The sequence below is a fragment of the Pantherophis guttatus genome, chromosome 13, assembly GCF_059756535.1.
Source record: "Pantherophis guttatus breed Tessera chromosome 13, ASM5975653v1, whole genome shotgun sequence".
In the NCBI taxonomy this organism is placed as follows: Eukaryota; Metazoa; Chordata; class Lepidosauria; order Squamata; family Colubridae; genus Pantherophis; species Pantherophis guttatus.
In genome coordinates this window covers 14422713-14438002 of record NC_142075.1, presented here as the reverse complement: position 1 = coordinate 14438002, position 15290 = coordinate 14422713, and the positions used below count along the sequence as shown (strand labels likewise).

Below are 15290 nucleotides of genomic sequence, written 5' to 3'. Positions count from 1 at the left end.
TAGTTTACTTTATTGTCATTGCACATGGTACTAATGTAATGAAGCGGGCTCTGATAGATGACCACTGGATAACTTTCTATTCACTCTCTTCTAAAAAGCAATGCATCCGGTTGGAAAAAGTATAAACTCAGCCAAAATCCTTTTGGTTCCTCTAGGAGGCCTCTAAGTTGTCAGAAGAAAGGAACATTCTAATGACATACAGCTTAAAGGTTGATTAGGTCAAGGGGATCCACATGAGTTAAAAGTTGTCTATCGTCAGAAGATGATTTGAGTCTATGCTTCAGTAATCTACAAAAAGAATTATAACTGTTTTGCAAAGAAACTCTGTAATTAGGAAATGTCAGTTAAAAATGATAAATGTATATGACCATATGAATTGCTGAGTTAACAGAATCCTTTGTCTAGAAGGGTATAAAACCATTGTACCTAATTTCTGTCTTTGTTCAACGCCTCATGTACAGAGCCTTGAACCTATTGCGCAATATATAAATTTGTCTCTGATTAATCCAAAAGTTGTGTTTGTCTTATTAAATCCACAACAGTACAACGGAATTAAATGCCGTCTTCAATGTACAGTATAACTATAAAAATAAAAACACAACATACATCCTTTACATTCTATATAACTGATTTATTTACAGATGGGACGAAAGAAGGGGTTCTTCAAAATTGAAGTTAACATACACCATCATTAAACTATAGGAAACTCTAATAAAAAAAAAAAATTCTCATTTGAATGATTTAAAAAAAAACAAAAACAGAGAAGCTTCCTTCAACTTCCTTTTATACTGCGACCGCGGCAGGACTCGAACCTGCAATCTTCTGATCCGAAGTCAGACGCCTTATCCATTAGGCCACGCGGCCACTTCGATCAGAGAAGCTGCGCGATCCCTATAGAAATTGCAGCAAGGATTCCTTTGCAGCCGGGAAGCTTAGGAAGGTACCATTTTCCACACCGATGAAGGGGAGACCCGCAAACAAAAAAAAGAGAAACAAAACTAGCGATATGTTTTTTTTTTCTCAACCTCGTTTTTTTTTGTTGTTTCCTATATATCCTATTTAGGGGCGCTCTCTCTTTCTGGGGAGCTTTCGGGACGTGAGATTTTGGTTTCCCTTTCATCTTCGTTTCTCCCCCCTCCACCGTCTTGAGTTGTTGGAAGAGTCCGCCATGAGTTGGAACGGAAGCGCTGCAGATTTGGCTTGTTGAGTTTTTTGCAAGAGGGTGGAAGGAAGCTTGGAAGGGTTTGGGGTTTTGGGGGGGTGGGGGGCTTTTTTGCAACCTTCAAAGGCTGCAGGGCTTTTTCTCTTCCTGCAACCTTCTTTCTGGGGGAAAAGGAGGAAGGTAGATTTCTTTCAGATTAGGGGGTGAGTAGGCATCTGTCTCTTTTGGGGGGGGCAGAAATAGCTACAATTAGGGGAGAGGGGCTTTTTAAAAAAACCCTTTTTTGGGGGGGCGATGCAAGAAGGTGGTGTGTGAGTGAGTGCGAGAGAATGCATTCCCACGACATGCTTAACCTGCGTCTTGCATGAAACCCATCCTTTAACCCTTATCCTGCATTAACCCATTTTTCTGCATTAACCTATTTTTTTTTCCCCTGGGGTTGCACGTGCCCTTCAATCTTAAAACTACTGTGTTTCCCTGAAAATAAGACCCTGGCTTGTATTTTTTTGAACCCTGAAATAAGCGCTTGCTGGGCCCTATTGCCATGCGCTCAAAAGCCTTATTGGGCTTATTATCAGGGGATGTCTTATTTTGGGGGAAACAGAGTGTTAGGGAGGGGCTGTCCTCACCTTCATTCTTATTTATTTTATTTTATTTATTTCTCAAATACATATAAGATAACAGATATAAGTAGAAACATGATTATGAATACAGGAAATGGATACAAATAGAGGAAACATAGTAGGCACGCTGGTGCGCTTATGCACACTCCTTACAGACCTCTTAGGAATGGGGTGAGGTCAACAGTAGACAGTCTAAGGTTAAAGTTTTGGGGGTTTGGGGATGAGACCACAGAGTCAGGTAGTGCATTCCAGGCGTTGACCACTCTGTTGCTGAAGTCATATTTTCTGCAGTCTAATTTACATCAGTTTACCATGAGTTTGTACCTATTGTGTGCTCTTGTATTGTTTTGGTTGAAGCTGAAGTATTCATTGACAGGTAGGACATTGTAGCAGATGATTTTGTGTACTACGCTTAGGTCAGATCAAAGATGGAGAAGTTCTAAGTTGTCTAAGCCCAAAATTTCGAGTCTGGTGGCATAAGGTATTTTGTTGCGAGCAGAGGAGTGGAGGACTCTTCTTGTGAAATATCTCTGGACTCGTTCGATTGTATTAATGTCCGATATACAGTGCAGGTTCCAGACAGATGAGCTGTATTCGAGAATTGGTCTGGCAAAAGTTTTGTATGCCCTAGTTTGCAGTTCAATATTACCGGAGAAGAAGCTACGCAAGATTAGGTTAACAACTCTTAATGCTTTTTTAGCAATGCTGTTACAGTGAGCTCTGATTTAGAGGACAGGAAGGTGAGATCCATCGCGGGGGAAGGAATGTCCTTTGGGGATGTGTGGATACCCTGATTTTGCTAGAGGAGAGAATGGGTGTTCGTAATTTACGAAGGGACAATCTTTTTTTTTTTTTTTTAGAAGGGTGAGAAAAAAGACTTGACTAATAGAGCAGTGCCACCAGTAGAATATTTGTAGCTCAGGGTTGAAATGAGGGGGGTCTTTCGTGAATTGTTTCCTTGCAGACATTTCATGACCCAAGTAGGTAACATCATCAATGCTGCATATTGAATAAACACAGCTATTGATGAATATGATTCGGCAAGTCATGATAAGAAATCATGGTTCGCAATAGTGGCGAATTGTGGTTTATTGTCTCCTGGCAAGACGGTGTGGCCAGGAGACAATAAACCGTGATCCGCCACTATTGCAAACCATGATTTCTTACCACGACTTGCCGAGTCCTATTCATTCATAGCTGTGTTCATCTGGGATACTGGAATGGGAAAATATTCACATGCGCCTTAAATCAGTGGTGAAATGTAAAATTTGTTACTACCGGTTCTGTGGGCGTGGCTTGGTAGGGGGGTTTAATGTGACTGGGTGGGCTTGGCCAACTTTTTTTTTTCTCTTTTAAAAGCATTTTTTGTACAACCTCTTTGGCCGAAGAAAAAGCATTTTTAAAAAAATTTTTTTAATGCTTTTAAAAGTCTCTGATGATTCCAGCTGAGCCATGTGATCATCAGAGACTTTTTTTTTAACTTTTAAAAGCATTTTTTCGGTGGAAGAGGTTGTAGAAAAAATGCTTTTAAAAATTAAAAAAAAAGCCTCTGATGATTGCGCGGCTCAGCTGGGCATGGGGGGGGCAGAGATTTTTGCTACCGGTTCTCTGAACCACCCGCCACCATCGCTACCAGATCGGGCGATTCGGTCCGAACCGGGAGCATTTCACCCCTGGCCTTAATTCTGCTGCGTGTTGTTTCCTGACAGATCTGAGCTGGCCAGGAAATCAGGCTCGTTTTCCATTCCGCTTGCTTGTGGTGACGATGAAACGGCTGGCATGGAGGACATCGCTGGCAGGTCCATCCTTCTTGGGCAGAATCCGGGCATGCTCCTCTGGTTCCTCTGCAGATCTCCTGCTTCAGGAGAAGGTGGCTCCAGATGCTGGTGCTCCTCTCAAAGAGGAGCAGCGCATGAATCCTCTTGGAATCCAGATGCTCTCGAAGGGTCTTCACGAGCAGATTTTCCGGGGTGCTCAAGTTCATTATTCGGAGGAGGACATCCAGAAGAGTGTAGAACACTTGCAGAAGCATGACTTGTGGGGCAAAGAAACATCCACCATTCCTGATGTGGAATTGCAGCTTCCCCGAATGTATGGCGCTAACATAGATGAACATTTCTGTCGCTTGGCTCAGGCGCAAAGCCTCCCCTATCTGGAGGCTGCCAAAGAACTTATCCAGCATGAGATGCCGCCAAGGCCCACGGAATGGGCATGGGAAGTGGGATGGACTCAGTACGGTCCCGATGGGGAGAGGAAAAAGGTGGATTTCCCCAATGAACGAGCGTTGGTCTTTGATGTGGAGGTGTGCATGGAAGAAGGACATTGTCCCACCCTCGCCGTAGCTCTGTCACCCAATGCTTGGTAAGAAGTAGAACCATTTCTGGGATTAGAGTCAAGTTCTTGGGTATAGCTAATCCTCAGTTTACAACAGTTCTTTTAGTGACTATTCAAAGTTAACACGGCACTGAAAAAAAGGTGACTTAATGACCGTTTTCCTCCACTGAAGCATCCCCAAGGTGGTCATAAGGTCAAAATTTGGATGCTTAACCTTGGGACAATTGCAGTGTCCCGGAGGGCATGTGATTCATCTTTTGCGACCTCCTGACAAGCAAAATCATTGGGGAAGCCAGATTCACTCAACAACCGTGTTACTAACTCAACAACTGCAGGAATTCACGCGACAATTTGGCAAGAAAGGGCATTAAAACGGGGGCAGAATTCACGGAACAATTGTCTCACTTAGCCACAGAAATTTTGGGGCTCAATTGTGGTCCGTTAAGTCAAGGGCTACCTGTATTAAGATTCTCTTTTACTTCCTCTTAAATGTTGAATAGTGCATCAGGGGATGCACATCGGGGGATGCGGGGATCAGCAAAGCACATTGCCGCCGATCGCTGCCCGAAAATACGATGCGCAGAGGCCAAAAATGGGGCGTGCGGAGGCCGAAAACGCGATGCGCTGAGGCGATCGGTGGCGATGTGCTTTGGCGATCCCTGCAGCCTTGAACGGCTCTCAAACGGAGCGTCTGGAGGCTGAAAAGGTGAGGCGCGTAACTCAAAAATGCAAACCATTGTGGCAATCTCTGCAGCCAGGAAGAGGACGCACAGAGGCCGACAGGTGGGGGCCGACTGCTGGGCGGGGCTACATTCGGAGTATAAGATGCACCCAAATTTTCAGCCTCCTTTGGGGGGGAGTGGGTTTTATACTCCGAAAAATGTAGTAGGTGTTTAGCAGAGTTGATAAGCAGAGTTTGGCTCAGGAGAGTTGCTAAACCAAAACGAAAAATACGGTAAACATGGACCTTCTCTGCTTCCCAGGTATTCGTGGTGCAGCAAACGCTTGGTGGAACAACGGTATAGTTGGTCTAACCAGTTGGGTCTGTCTGATCTCATCCCCCTGGAAGACTGCAGCAGCCTCAAAAGGCAGGAAGGGCAGGAGAGGCTTGTGGTGGGTCACAACGTCTCCTTCGACCGGGCTCGCATTAAGGAACAATACCTGATCCAGGTAAGACATCCGTCTCCATTTCTTCAGCTTGCTTCCTTCTTCTCTGCCCAGTTCTCGCGGTGGCTTGAAGGAGTAAAAAGATTTGCGGCCAGGGCTGACTTAGCCAACCTTGAAAAATTAAAGTAGGGTCAGGTCTGGTTGCTCCTGTACTTAAATAGGGAGACCACCAGGAGATTCTGGGGCTGTACAGGTAGTGTCAACCCTGAAGCTGACCTGACCGAGGCCATTTTGAGACTTCAGTGTTGCCACGCTGGAGCTGAGGGATGGAGAGGGGGGAATAGAGGAATAGAGAATCATAATTTTTTAAGAGCAACTGTCATCTCTGTCCCGCAGCGGCTCCTCCTCTTTGACCCGCTATTGACTCACCGACAGTCCCAATATTGCAGAATATACAGCCTCGTGTTGCATAACTAAGCTCCATTTCATGCGAAACAAACTAAATTATTAATGTATCTTAAATAGAAAACTACCTTTAGATAGATTTTTACTCCAAAAGCGTTTTATTAAAAATAAATTTAATAAAAATCAAAACAATCCAATTTAAATTAAAAAAAACCCAATTTAAATAAAAAAAATCTGATTTTTTAATTTTTTTTTAAAAAAAACAATTTTTATCCACCTTGTTGCAGCATACTACTCTATTTGTATAGGAAGCACCAGCCTTAAGGAACCACAGCGTACAATGCCAGTTGCTGAGTGAGATACGAACTGGCCGCATCATTTGTCTGATATTCCAGTCCATGTTAGCTTGTAAGGCTGCATCAGAGGGATTCTCCCTTTGAATCGTTCCAACCTCTCTTTTAGGGATCCCAAATGCGATTCCTGGACACGATGAGCATGCACATGGCTATCTCGGGACTGACCGGTTTCCAACGTAGCCTTTGGAAGGCGGCCAAGCAAGGCAAGGGGAGAGGACTTCAACAGGTCAAGCAACACATCAAGAAGACACGCAGCAAAGGCACTGGACCTGTGGTGAGCTGGGTGCAGTCATGGTCTCCTTACCTCTTTTAAAGTCTATAATTGCCACAAAACAGATTAACAGAGTTGGAAGGGACCTTGTAGGTCATGTAGTCCAACCCCCTGCCCAAGTAGGAGGCCCTACACCATGTTTGACAGATGGCAGTCCAGTCTCTTCTTGAAAGCCTCCAGTGATGAAGCTCCCACAACTTCCAAAGGCAACTTCTGTTCCATGGGTTGATTGTTCTCCCTGTCAGAAAATTTCTCCTTATTTCTAGGTTGAATCTTTCCTTGTTCAGTTTCCACCCATTATTCCTTGTCTGATTTTCAGGTGCTTTGGAGAATAGCTTGACCCCCTCCTCTCTGGGGCAGCCCCTCAAATATTGGAAGACTGCTCTCATGTCTCCTCTGGTCCTTCTCTTCACTAGACTAGCCGTGCCCAGTTCCTGCAGCTGTTCATTGTATGTTTTAGCCTCCAGTCCAGGGGTGAAATCCAGCAGGTTCTGACAGGTTCTGGAGAACCAGTAGCGGAAATTTTGAGTAGTTCAGGGAACAGGCAAATACCACCTCTGGCTGGCCCCAGAGTGGGGTGGGAATGGAGATTTTGCAGTATCCTTCCCCTGCCATGCCCACCAAGCCACACCCACCAAACCACACCACGCTCACCAAGCCAAGCCACAGAACCGATAGTAAAAAAATTTGGATTTCACCACTGCTCCAGTCCCCTAATCATCTCGGTTGCTCTTCTCTGCACTCTGTTCCCCTCTGTTTTATTTCTGCAAGATTTATTTTAAACGGAGAGTGGCATTCACAAAGGGGACTGCCTATATATTGAAGGACACACAACGATATTGTCCTTTTTCTTCCATCCTTATTCTACTGCCTATAGGGATTATGCCAGAGAAGGCTTGGACATCTAATAAAGAGAACTGAGATTGCAAAGGAGATAATAGCAATAGCAATAGCACTTAGACTTACTGTATAGACCGCTTCACAGTGCTTTTACAGCCCTCTCTAAGCGGTTTTACAGTCAGCCTATTGTCCCCAACACTTTGGGTCCTCATTTTACTCACCTCGGAAGGATGGAAGGCTGAATCAACCTTGAGCCTCGTGATGTTTTGATCTAGGCTTCCCCAAAAAGCACGAAGCAGAATCCTTGCACCGTCAAAACCCCTTTTATTAAACAAACAGTGAATTCCTTTCATTCACATCCAGCAAAGCCTTTCAAGGGAGAATTTAGTCACAGACCTTATCGGAGAGCTGCCAAGCTGATATCTTCAAAAGTTGGCAAAGAATCTCAGACAGTCACAAACCAATGAGGCGAACTAATTATCTCCTGCAAACTCCACTCCCCTTTCGCTCCTCTTTTATTCCCTCTGGGAGGGGCCATTCATCGTCCACCTGTGGCCTTACTCCCAACTCCCTTGTTCTTTAGCTGTTCCCTTTGCCGGCAACTCTGTGCATGCGCACAGTGGGAACAGGCTCCAGCTGTTCGTCTACCTCACTGATGTCTGACTCCGACAGACATCAATGAAGCTGCTGATAACTGGCATCCGGCCCTGGCCTCCTCTCTGCCTCCAACACAGAACCCTTGTCCGAGCCTTCCCCAGACTCCAGGACTGGCCCATGTTCCTCCCCAACCTCCTCACTGTCCGAATCTTCTGCCAGCTCTGCTGGCAGGCCACAACAGGTGGGATTTGAACTGCCAAATTGCAGCAGCCAGCAGTCAGCACAAGTAGCCTACAGTACTGCACTCTAACCTGGTGGGTTAGGGGCCTGGTGGCTCAGCAGACTAAAAGCATTGTGATTAACACCAGCTGTCTGCACTTACTGTAAGTTCAAATCTCACCAGGCTCAAGGTTGACTCAGCCTTCCATCCTTTCTAAGGTAGGTAAATTGAGGACCCAGTTTGTGGGGGCAATAAGCTGACTTTGTATAAAATATACAAAAGAATGAAGGCTATTGCTTAACGCATTGTAAGCCGCCCTGAGTCTCCGGAGAAGGGGGGCATATAAATCAAATTAAAAAAATAAATTAAAAAAAAATAACCACTGCGCCACCGAGGTTCTTAATCTAGTTATGTAATTCTGAGGGTTAAAACTATGGGGGAGTAATGAGCCATAATGATCAGAATGGATAGTGGTTTCTTGATTATATTAAAATGCTGCCCAACTTCCAACAAGTCTTGTTTCTCTCCATCTGGTTTTCAATCTATAGATTAAGTTTCTTGTTTTGCTGGTCTTCCTTTGTAGGTTGGCTCTTGGAACTGGGTGAACATCAGCAGCATCAACAACCTGGCAGATGTGCATTCCCTCTACGTTGGAGGCGAGCCGTTGCAGAAAGAAGCTCGCGAACTTTTCGTCAAGGGCAGCATGAAAGATATCAGGAATAACTTCCAGGTGGGAAGACAATCTTGGAAGTCTCTCTTTCCGAGAACCGAGTCTTAGCTAGTAGGACCCAAGAAAGTATCTACATTAAATAATCAGGAGGCAAAAATAAACTAGCAAATGGCTTATGTTCTACATTTTAATAATTGTCCATTCATTTGTTCGAAGGAGCTGATGAATTACTGTGCCCTTGATGTTCAGGCTACTTATGAAGTATTCCACGAGCAGCTCCCTCTTTTCTTGAAAAGGTGAATGATTCATTGAGTAAAAATGCATTGAGCATGAGACTCCAGTGTTCTGGCTTAGCTGCCAATCTTAGACTGTATAGTTGTTTAAAGGTTCCCCTCGCATATACCGTATTTTTCAGAGTATAAGACGTACCTTTTTCCCCCCTAAGAGGGGGTGAAAATTTAGGTGTGTCTTATACACCGAATGTAGCCCTGCCTACCCACTGGCCCCCTCCCTTTGGCCTCTGCCTCCCAGCAATTTACCTCCTTACAGCAAGCAGCAAGAAGAAACAGCCCATTGCAGCTTCAGCACAGCCTAATTAGCAAAAGTTGATTGTCTGTTGGATCGGCCTCTCGACTCTCAGCTGTTTTGCGTGGGCCTTTGCTGCTTGCTGCAAGGAGGTAAATTGCTGGGAGCAGACTTTTTTTTTTTTCTTGTGCTAATCAAGCTATGCTGAAAACGAAAATGAAAGTTAAAGCAGGCTATTTGCTGTTTGCTGCAACGAGGCAAAATTGCTGGGAGGCAGAGGCAGAGGCAGATTTCTTTTTCTTGTTTTCCTCACCAAAAATGGTAGGTGCGTCTTATAGTCCAGAGCGTTTTATACTCCGAAAAATATGGTATGTGCTAGTCGTTCCTGACTCTAGGGGGCAGTGCTCATCTCCGTTTCTAAGCCGAAGAGCCAGTGCTGTCCGAAGACGTCTCCGTGGTCATGTGGCTGGCATGACTAAACGCCGAAGGTGCACGGAACGCTGTTACCTTCCCACCAAAGGTGGTCCCTATTTTTCTACTTGCATTTTTTATGTGCTTTCGAACTGCTAGGTTGGCAGAAGCTGGGACAAGTAACCGGACCTAGTAAAAAACTTTTTAGGAGCATAGATGAGCCTAGTTTAGTTTATGAAGTCCGTGGTGCTCTCTGAGTTTGGTTGCAGACATTTCATTACCCAACTCAGCAACATCTTCAGTGCTGGAAGGGAGTGGGATAGAAGGAGAGTAACCCACTGGCACTGAAGATGTTACCTAGTTGGTCAATTAGATGTTACCAAGCTAAGAGAGCAGCAAAGACTCCACAGTTCAACCCTGAATTACAGATATTCTCTTTCATTGGTACAGTTTATTTTCTCATTTGATTGAGAACGATATTGGTAAATTTACTTGGTCCTGTATGGTGGTAAAAATGCTGCTGCTGCTGAACCATCAGTGATGCAGCATAAGAGAGAGGAGAAAAAAAAATTTGTTACAAGGATCTTTATGGACAGTGGTAGTGATTGGAAGCATTTAAGAAATGGTTGGCTATAGATGCTTGCCACTGGTATTAACAATATAACCTTTGTCTTTTGCTGAAATAATAATTCTTTTTATTTTTATTTTTAAACAGGCAAAACATAAAAAATCCATTTTTCATAACAATTGCAAACAGCGTGTCGATCGGTTACAAATCCCTTGTGCTTCCTCCCATATTCATATTTTACAAATTATCTAATTGCTCATATTGTCAACCTGATGTATATCTTTACATCATTATCCTCATTTATTATTTACCCAACAATGGCATTATCATTTTAAAAGAAAAGAAAAATTATTTTCACATATTATATTTTCACATGCATTTTATATTTCATATTTCATTCCCATGCTTTAGTATCTAGCCATTGATAAAAAAAAGTCCCATATCCTATAATATTGTTTTATCTTCTTGTTCTCTAATTTCAAATGTCAATTTACTCACTGAAATGATAATTCTTAATCTTAAGTAAAGTTCTTGATTATTCCCCGAAGGAATGAATAGTAACCGTGTCTATTTTTAATGAGGAAAAGATATTGGGTGCCCCAGTGAAAGGAAGTATCGGCTTTAACCAGCCTTTGAAGCTACTCCAGATTTATTCTATAGAGCAGGAGTGGGGCCTGGGGGCCAGATTCAGCCTGCGGGGTGCTTGGATCTCGCCCGCGGGGCCGTCCTGGAAACAGCGAATGACCGGCCCGTAGTGCCTCTGCCAACAAAAACGAAGCTTGGGAGTGCTGCGTGTGGCCCTCCCAAGCTCCGTTTTCGCTGGCAGAGGGATGTAGGAGGCCATTGCAGGTGAAAATGGAGCTCACGAGGGCCGCAGGTGGCCCTCCCAAGCTCCGTTTTCACTGGCAGAGGGATGTAGGAGGCCGTCGCAGCCGAAACGGAGCTTGGGAGCCCATTTTCACTGGCAGAGTGCTTGGGCCCCCACAGGCACCCCCGACATGAGTGACATTGAGCTGGCCATGCCCACCCTGACCAAGCCCACCAAAGGTCAAACACAACCCTGATGCAGCCCTCAATGAAATCGAGTTTGACACCCCTGCTATAGAGGATCATTCTGGATTTTGTCCGTTGATTTTGACAAAAATTCTCCTTGTAAGATTATCAGATACTTTCTCTATATAGACAACACTGCCCATTATCTGCCAGAATTTGGATCTGACATTTTGGGGTTAGCTGTTCCTTTCTCTTGTTCCCCGTTAGGTGTCCACATCCCGTGACTTTCGCAGGTATGCTAGAAATGGGGGTTTCTTACCTGCCTGTTAATCAGAACTGGGAGAAGTACCTGGATGAAGCTCAGGTCACTTATGAGGAGCTGCAAAAGGAGATGAAGAAGTCTTTGATGAACCTGGCAGACAGTACTTGTCAACTGCTTCATGAGGAGAGGTACTGATCAATCACGCCATGGATGGTAGAGTTAGTAGGTTTTAAACCAGAACTACATTGTTTGCTGAGCACATGGGTCTTGCAATTAGGATTTTGGTCAAGCAGCAGTAGGGTGATAATGAGAGAAGAAGAATGGAGCAGGGGTGAAATTCAATTTTTTTCCTACTGGTTCTGTGGGCGTGGCTTGGTGGGCATGGCAGGGGAAGGATACTGCAAAATCTCCATTCTCTTCCCACTCCTGGGGCCAGCCAGAGGTGGTATTTGCCGGTTCTCCGAACTACTCAAAGTTTCCGCTACCGGTTCTCCAGAACCTGTCAGAACCTGCTGAATTTCACCCCTGGAATGGAGGAAGAAATTGACTGGTTGACTCCGTGTTTGGTTGCAGCCTGCAGAATCTCAGATGGTGAGGTGATGCCTTTGGATGGGAAAGGCTGTTTTAGATGGGAAGGGGCTGTTTGATGAACGATCCCTCCTTGGGGTTGGCCTGTTGTATCTCAATAGGTACAAAGACGACCCCTGGATGTGGGATCTGAAATGGGACCTCCAGAAATTTAAGCAAAAGAAAACGCAACCAACTAGGAAGAAAAAGGAAGCCGCCAACGAAGAGCTACCCAAAGTAGTGGGAAAAGCATCTCCACTGGAGTGGCAGGAAGGTAAATGATCAGCTTGAGACTGGATTTATTTACATTTGTATAATTGTGTGTTTGATCTCTCTTCATGGCCAGCTCAAGGTTCTAAGCCTTGTGGTCCAGAGATATCTTTCTGATCACTTTTGGGTTTCTGTATACTGCACTCACTGGCCGGGATCACACATGGTGTTAAGATGAAATTGTGTATTTGTTCTGCTTTGGCATGCTAAACCAGTGTAGTCCAACCATTGTGGTTGGCACCCCACAGTTAAGGCGTAATGCAATGCACCACCCATCAGTGGTAGGGTGATTCTGGAGAATCTAGGATTTAACAAACCGTGGTTTAGCATCATGTGTGAACCAGTTTTACCTTAACCAAATTCTAACTCTCATTTGAACATTGGGGGAGTCTTTGAAATTTGCTTTCTGAATGAAAGCTCCAAAGGACACACATGCATACTCACACATTCTTTTAATATACCGTATTTTTCGGAGTATAAGACGCACCTTAGTTTTTGGGGAGGAAAATAAGAAAAAAGCTGATTGGCAGATGGATCAGTCTCGTGGAATACCCCCAATTAGCTGTTCTCAGAGGTAAATTTTAGCAACAGGTTCGTTGGTTGTGAGCTCTGTGCCTTGCTTTTTTTTTTTTCCAGCCTCTGAAACTTCTGAAACTCTGTTTCAGGAAAAACTTTTTTTTCAGCTTCTGAAAGCCTTCAAAACAGAGCTTCAGAGGCTTTTTTTCCCTGAAGCTTTGTTTCGGAGGCTTTTTTTTCTGAAGCTTCATTTCTGAGGCTTTTTTCAGCCTCTGAAACCTCCGTTTGAGAGGCTGGGCGGGGCTACATTCGGAGTATAAGACGCATCCAAATTTTCACCCTCTTTTTTGGGGGGAAAAGGTACATCTTATACTCCGAAAAATACAGTATGTTGTATTATTTTGTGAAAATAGACCCTGGTCCCCCGACAGAAGAAGAAGAGCAAAGCCAAAAGGCCGGCCCACAGGTTCTTCAGAGTCTAAAGGAGACGGTGGTTTTGCAGCCCAAGAGAATTCAGCATCTCCCCGGCCATCCAGAGTAAGTTTCTAAAGAAATGTTTCATGTCGATAAATAAGGAGTTCTCCTGAAACAGTTTTCCAAAAATCTGGTTCTTTCCAGCTGTGATGGATTTCTGTTGCTCTAATGCCCAGTGAGCACAGCTGGGTCTTCCTTTGCCTAAACCTCATGGGAATGGTATAGATCTGTTCTTTGGAAGGACAGGTAACTGAAGCTGAAGCTCAAATATTTTGGCCACCAAATGAGAAGAGAGGACTCACTGGAAAAAATGTTGGGGAAGATGGGAAGGCAAAAGGAGAAGGGGGCGGCAGAGGAGGAGATGGTTAGATAGTGTCATTGACGCAATGTGTTTTGTCCCCGTCCTCACACACACACAAACAGCCAGCCGGGGGTTAAAGAAGTACTCGGCACACACAAGGTTCGTTATCAGGAACTTGGCAGCAATACAATAACCGTCGGCCAAGTGCTTTACCTCAAGAAGAGGGAGTGTTCCTCCACCAGATAACACCAACTAATACACACAGTTTTCAGAACAGTCCAGCTCAAACATGAAACCTTCAGCAGATCAGGCGTTGTACAAAGTGACTAGCCAGAAGTTAGCTTTGTCCGTCACAGAGTCTACATGGCCACCACACTCTCTTATATAGCCTGTGGGGTGTGGTCCAGTGACTCAGCTTAATCCCTGGCACGCCTCCTCATCTGCTGCAAATGTTTATCTCGCCTTCGTTGGCGTGGATCCAGGAACGATTTATCCCCCTCATCGCTGTCATCGGAGACACCTGGCTCCTGGTCAATCTCCTCTCCCTCGGCAGACACCTGAGGCATTGCCAGAGAGGAGGGGCCTGGAGAGGGAGGCCTGGCCGGCTCCTCTCCTTCATGTTCGGAGCCTTCTTCCTCCGATAAGATGGGCTCGGGGATCGGAGCCACAACACAATGAACATGAATTTGAGCAAACTCTGGGAGACAATGGAGGATAGGGGGACTGGTGTGCTGTGGCCCCTGGGGTCATGAAGAGCAAAACAAATTGGCAACCCTGAAGCTGACCTGACTGAGGCCATTTAGAGACTTCAGTGTTGCCACACTGGAGCTGAGGGATAGGGAGGAGGGAATAGAGATAGCTCTGGGGCTTGTAGCCAAAACAAAATACTTTCTCCTGGGAACCAAGGACATTCCCACAGATGGTCGGAGAGAGGAGGAGTGAAGTTACTAGGCAACTGGGTGACACTGTGATTGGACCATGCGACTGAATGTTTGGGGAAGGGGGAAAACGTCTACTTTTGATTAGGTGAAAACCGCGGGAACATTCAGAGTCGGTTTTCACCAGCTTGTGCCAATATGATTTATCCAAGAAACTTGTTCTTTGAGGAATTTACCTGCCTCAGAGTTCTGCTTGTATTACTTGGAACCCTGACACAAATAGCACAAATATGGGCAAACATCTTTGTAAGCCGCCTTCATCGTCCAATTGTTGGTTGAGCGTCAAAACTGTTTGCTTCTTCCTGGGTAGGTGGTATCGCAACCTGTGTCCACGGCTCAATGATCCCAGTTGGGCTCCTGGGCCCAGCCTTATCAGCCTTCAAATGAGAGTGACTCCAAAGCTCATGAGGCTCACCTGGGATGGCTTTCCATTGCACTACTCTGAGAAACACGGCTGGGGTTACCTGGTGCCAGGAAGGAAGGACAACCTGTTAGAGGATGATCCAGAGGCTGCATTGCCCACATGCCCTTTCAGGTAAGGAAGGATTTCTGGGGAAGTAAATCCCACAGAGTTATCTCCACCCCCCACCCCCCCAACCTTTGCATGTTGTGAAATGGAAGCCTAACTTTGAATATAGTTCCCTCAGTGTACAAGTGTGTACATATCGCACAAAGAGATTTATTACAGTCTTCAGTTGGAGAACAGCAGGGGTGAAATGCTCCCGGTTTGGACCGGATCGCCCGATCCGGTAGTGATAGCGGCGGGTGGTTCGGAAAACCGGTAGCAAAAATCCCTGTCCCGTCCCTCCCCCCCCCCATTGCCCAGCTGAGCCGCGCAATCATCAGAGGCTTTTTTTTATTATTTTTAAAAGCATTTTTT

The 15290-nt window shown here is 45.1% G+C and overlaps 1 protein-coding gene and 1 non-coding gene across 2 annotated transcripts in view; one reads left to right on the top strand and one right to left on the bottom strand.

Annotated features, from left to right (window-relative positions):
* Positions 1–791: 791 nt before the first annotated feature.
* TRNAR-UCG (transfer RNA arginine (anticodon UCG)) lies at positions 792–864 on the bottom strand. The gene has a single exon. It is a non-coding gene; the product is annotated as a tRNA-Arg (tRNA).
* Positions 865–1152: 288 nt separating this feature from the next.
* Positions 1153–15290, top strand: part of POLG (DNA polymerase gamma, catalytic subunit) — a 34573-nt gene continuing 20435 nt past the window's right edge. Inside the window, exons 1-10 of the mRNA XM_087877775.1 lie at positions 1153–1365; positions 3495–4146; positions 5103–5289; positions 6094–6261; positions 8499–8645; positions 8802–8881; positions 11350–11532; positions 12034–12185; positions 13111–13234; positions 14721–14945. Of these exons, the coding sequence (XP_087733901.1) occupies positions 3551–4146; positions 5103–5289; positions 6094–6261; positions 8499–8645; positions 8802–8881; positions 11350–11532; positions 12034–12185; positions 13111–13234; positions 14721–14945 (1862 nt within the window). The 5' untranslated portion in view covers positions 1153–1365; positions 3495–3550. The remainder of the gene's footprint in view (positions 1366–3494; positions 4147–5102; positions 5290–6093; positions 6262–8498; positions 8646–8801; positions 8882–11349; positions 11533–12033; positions 12186–13110; positions 13235–14720; positions 14946–15290) is intronic.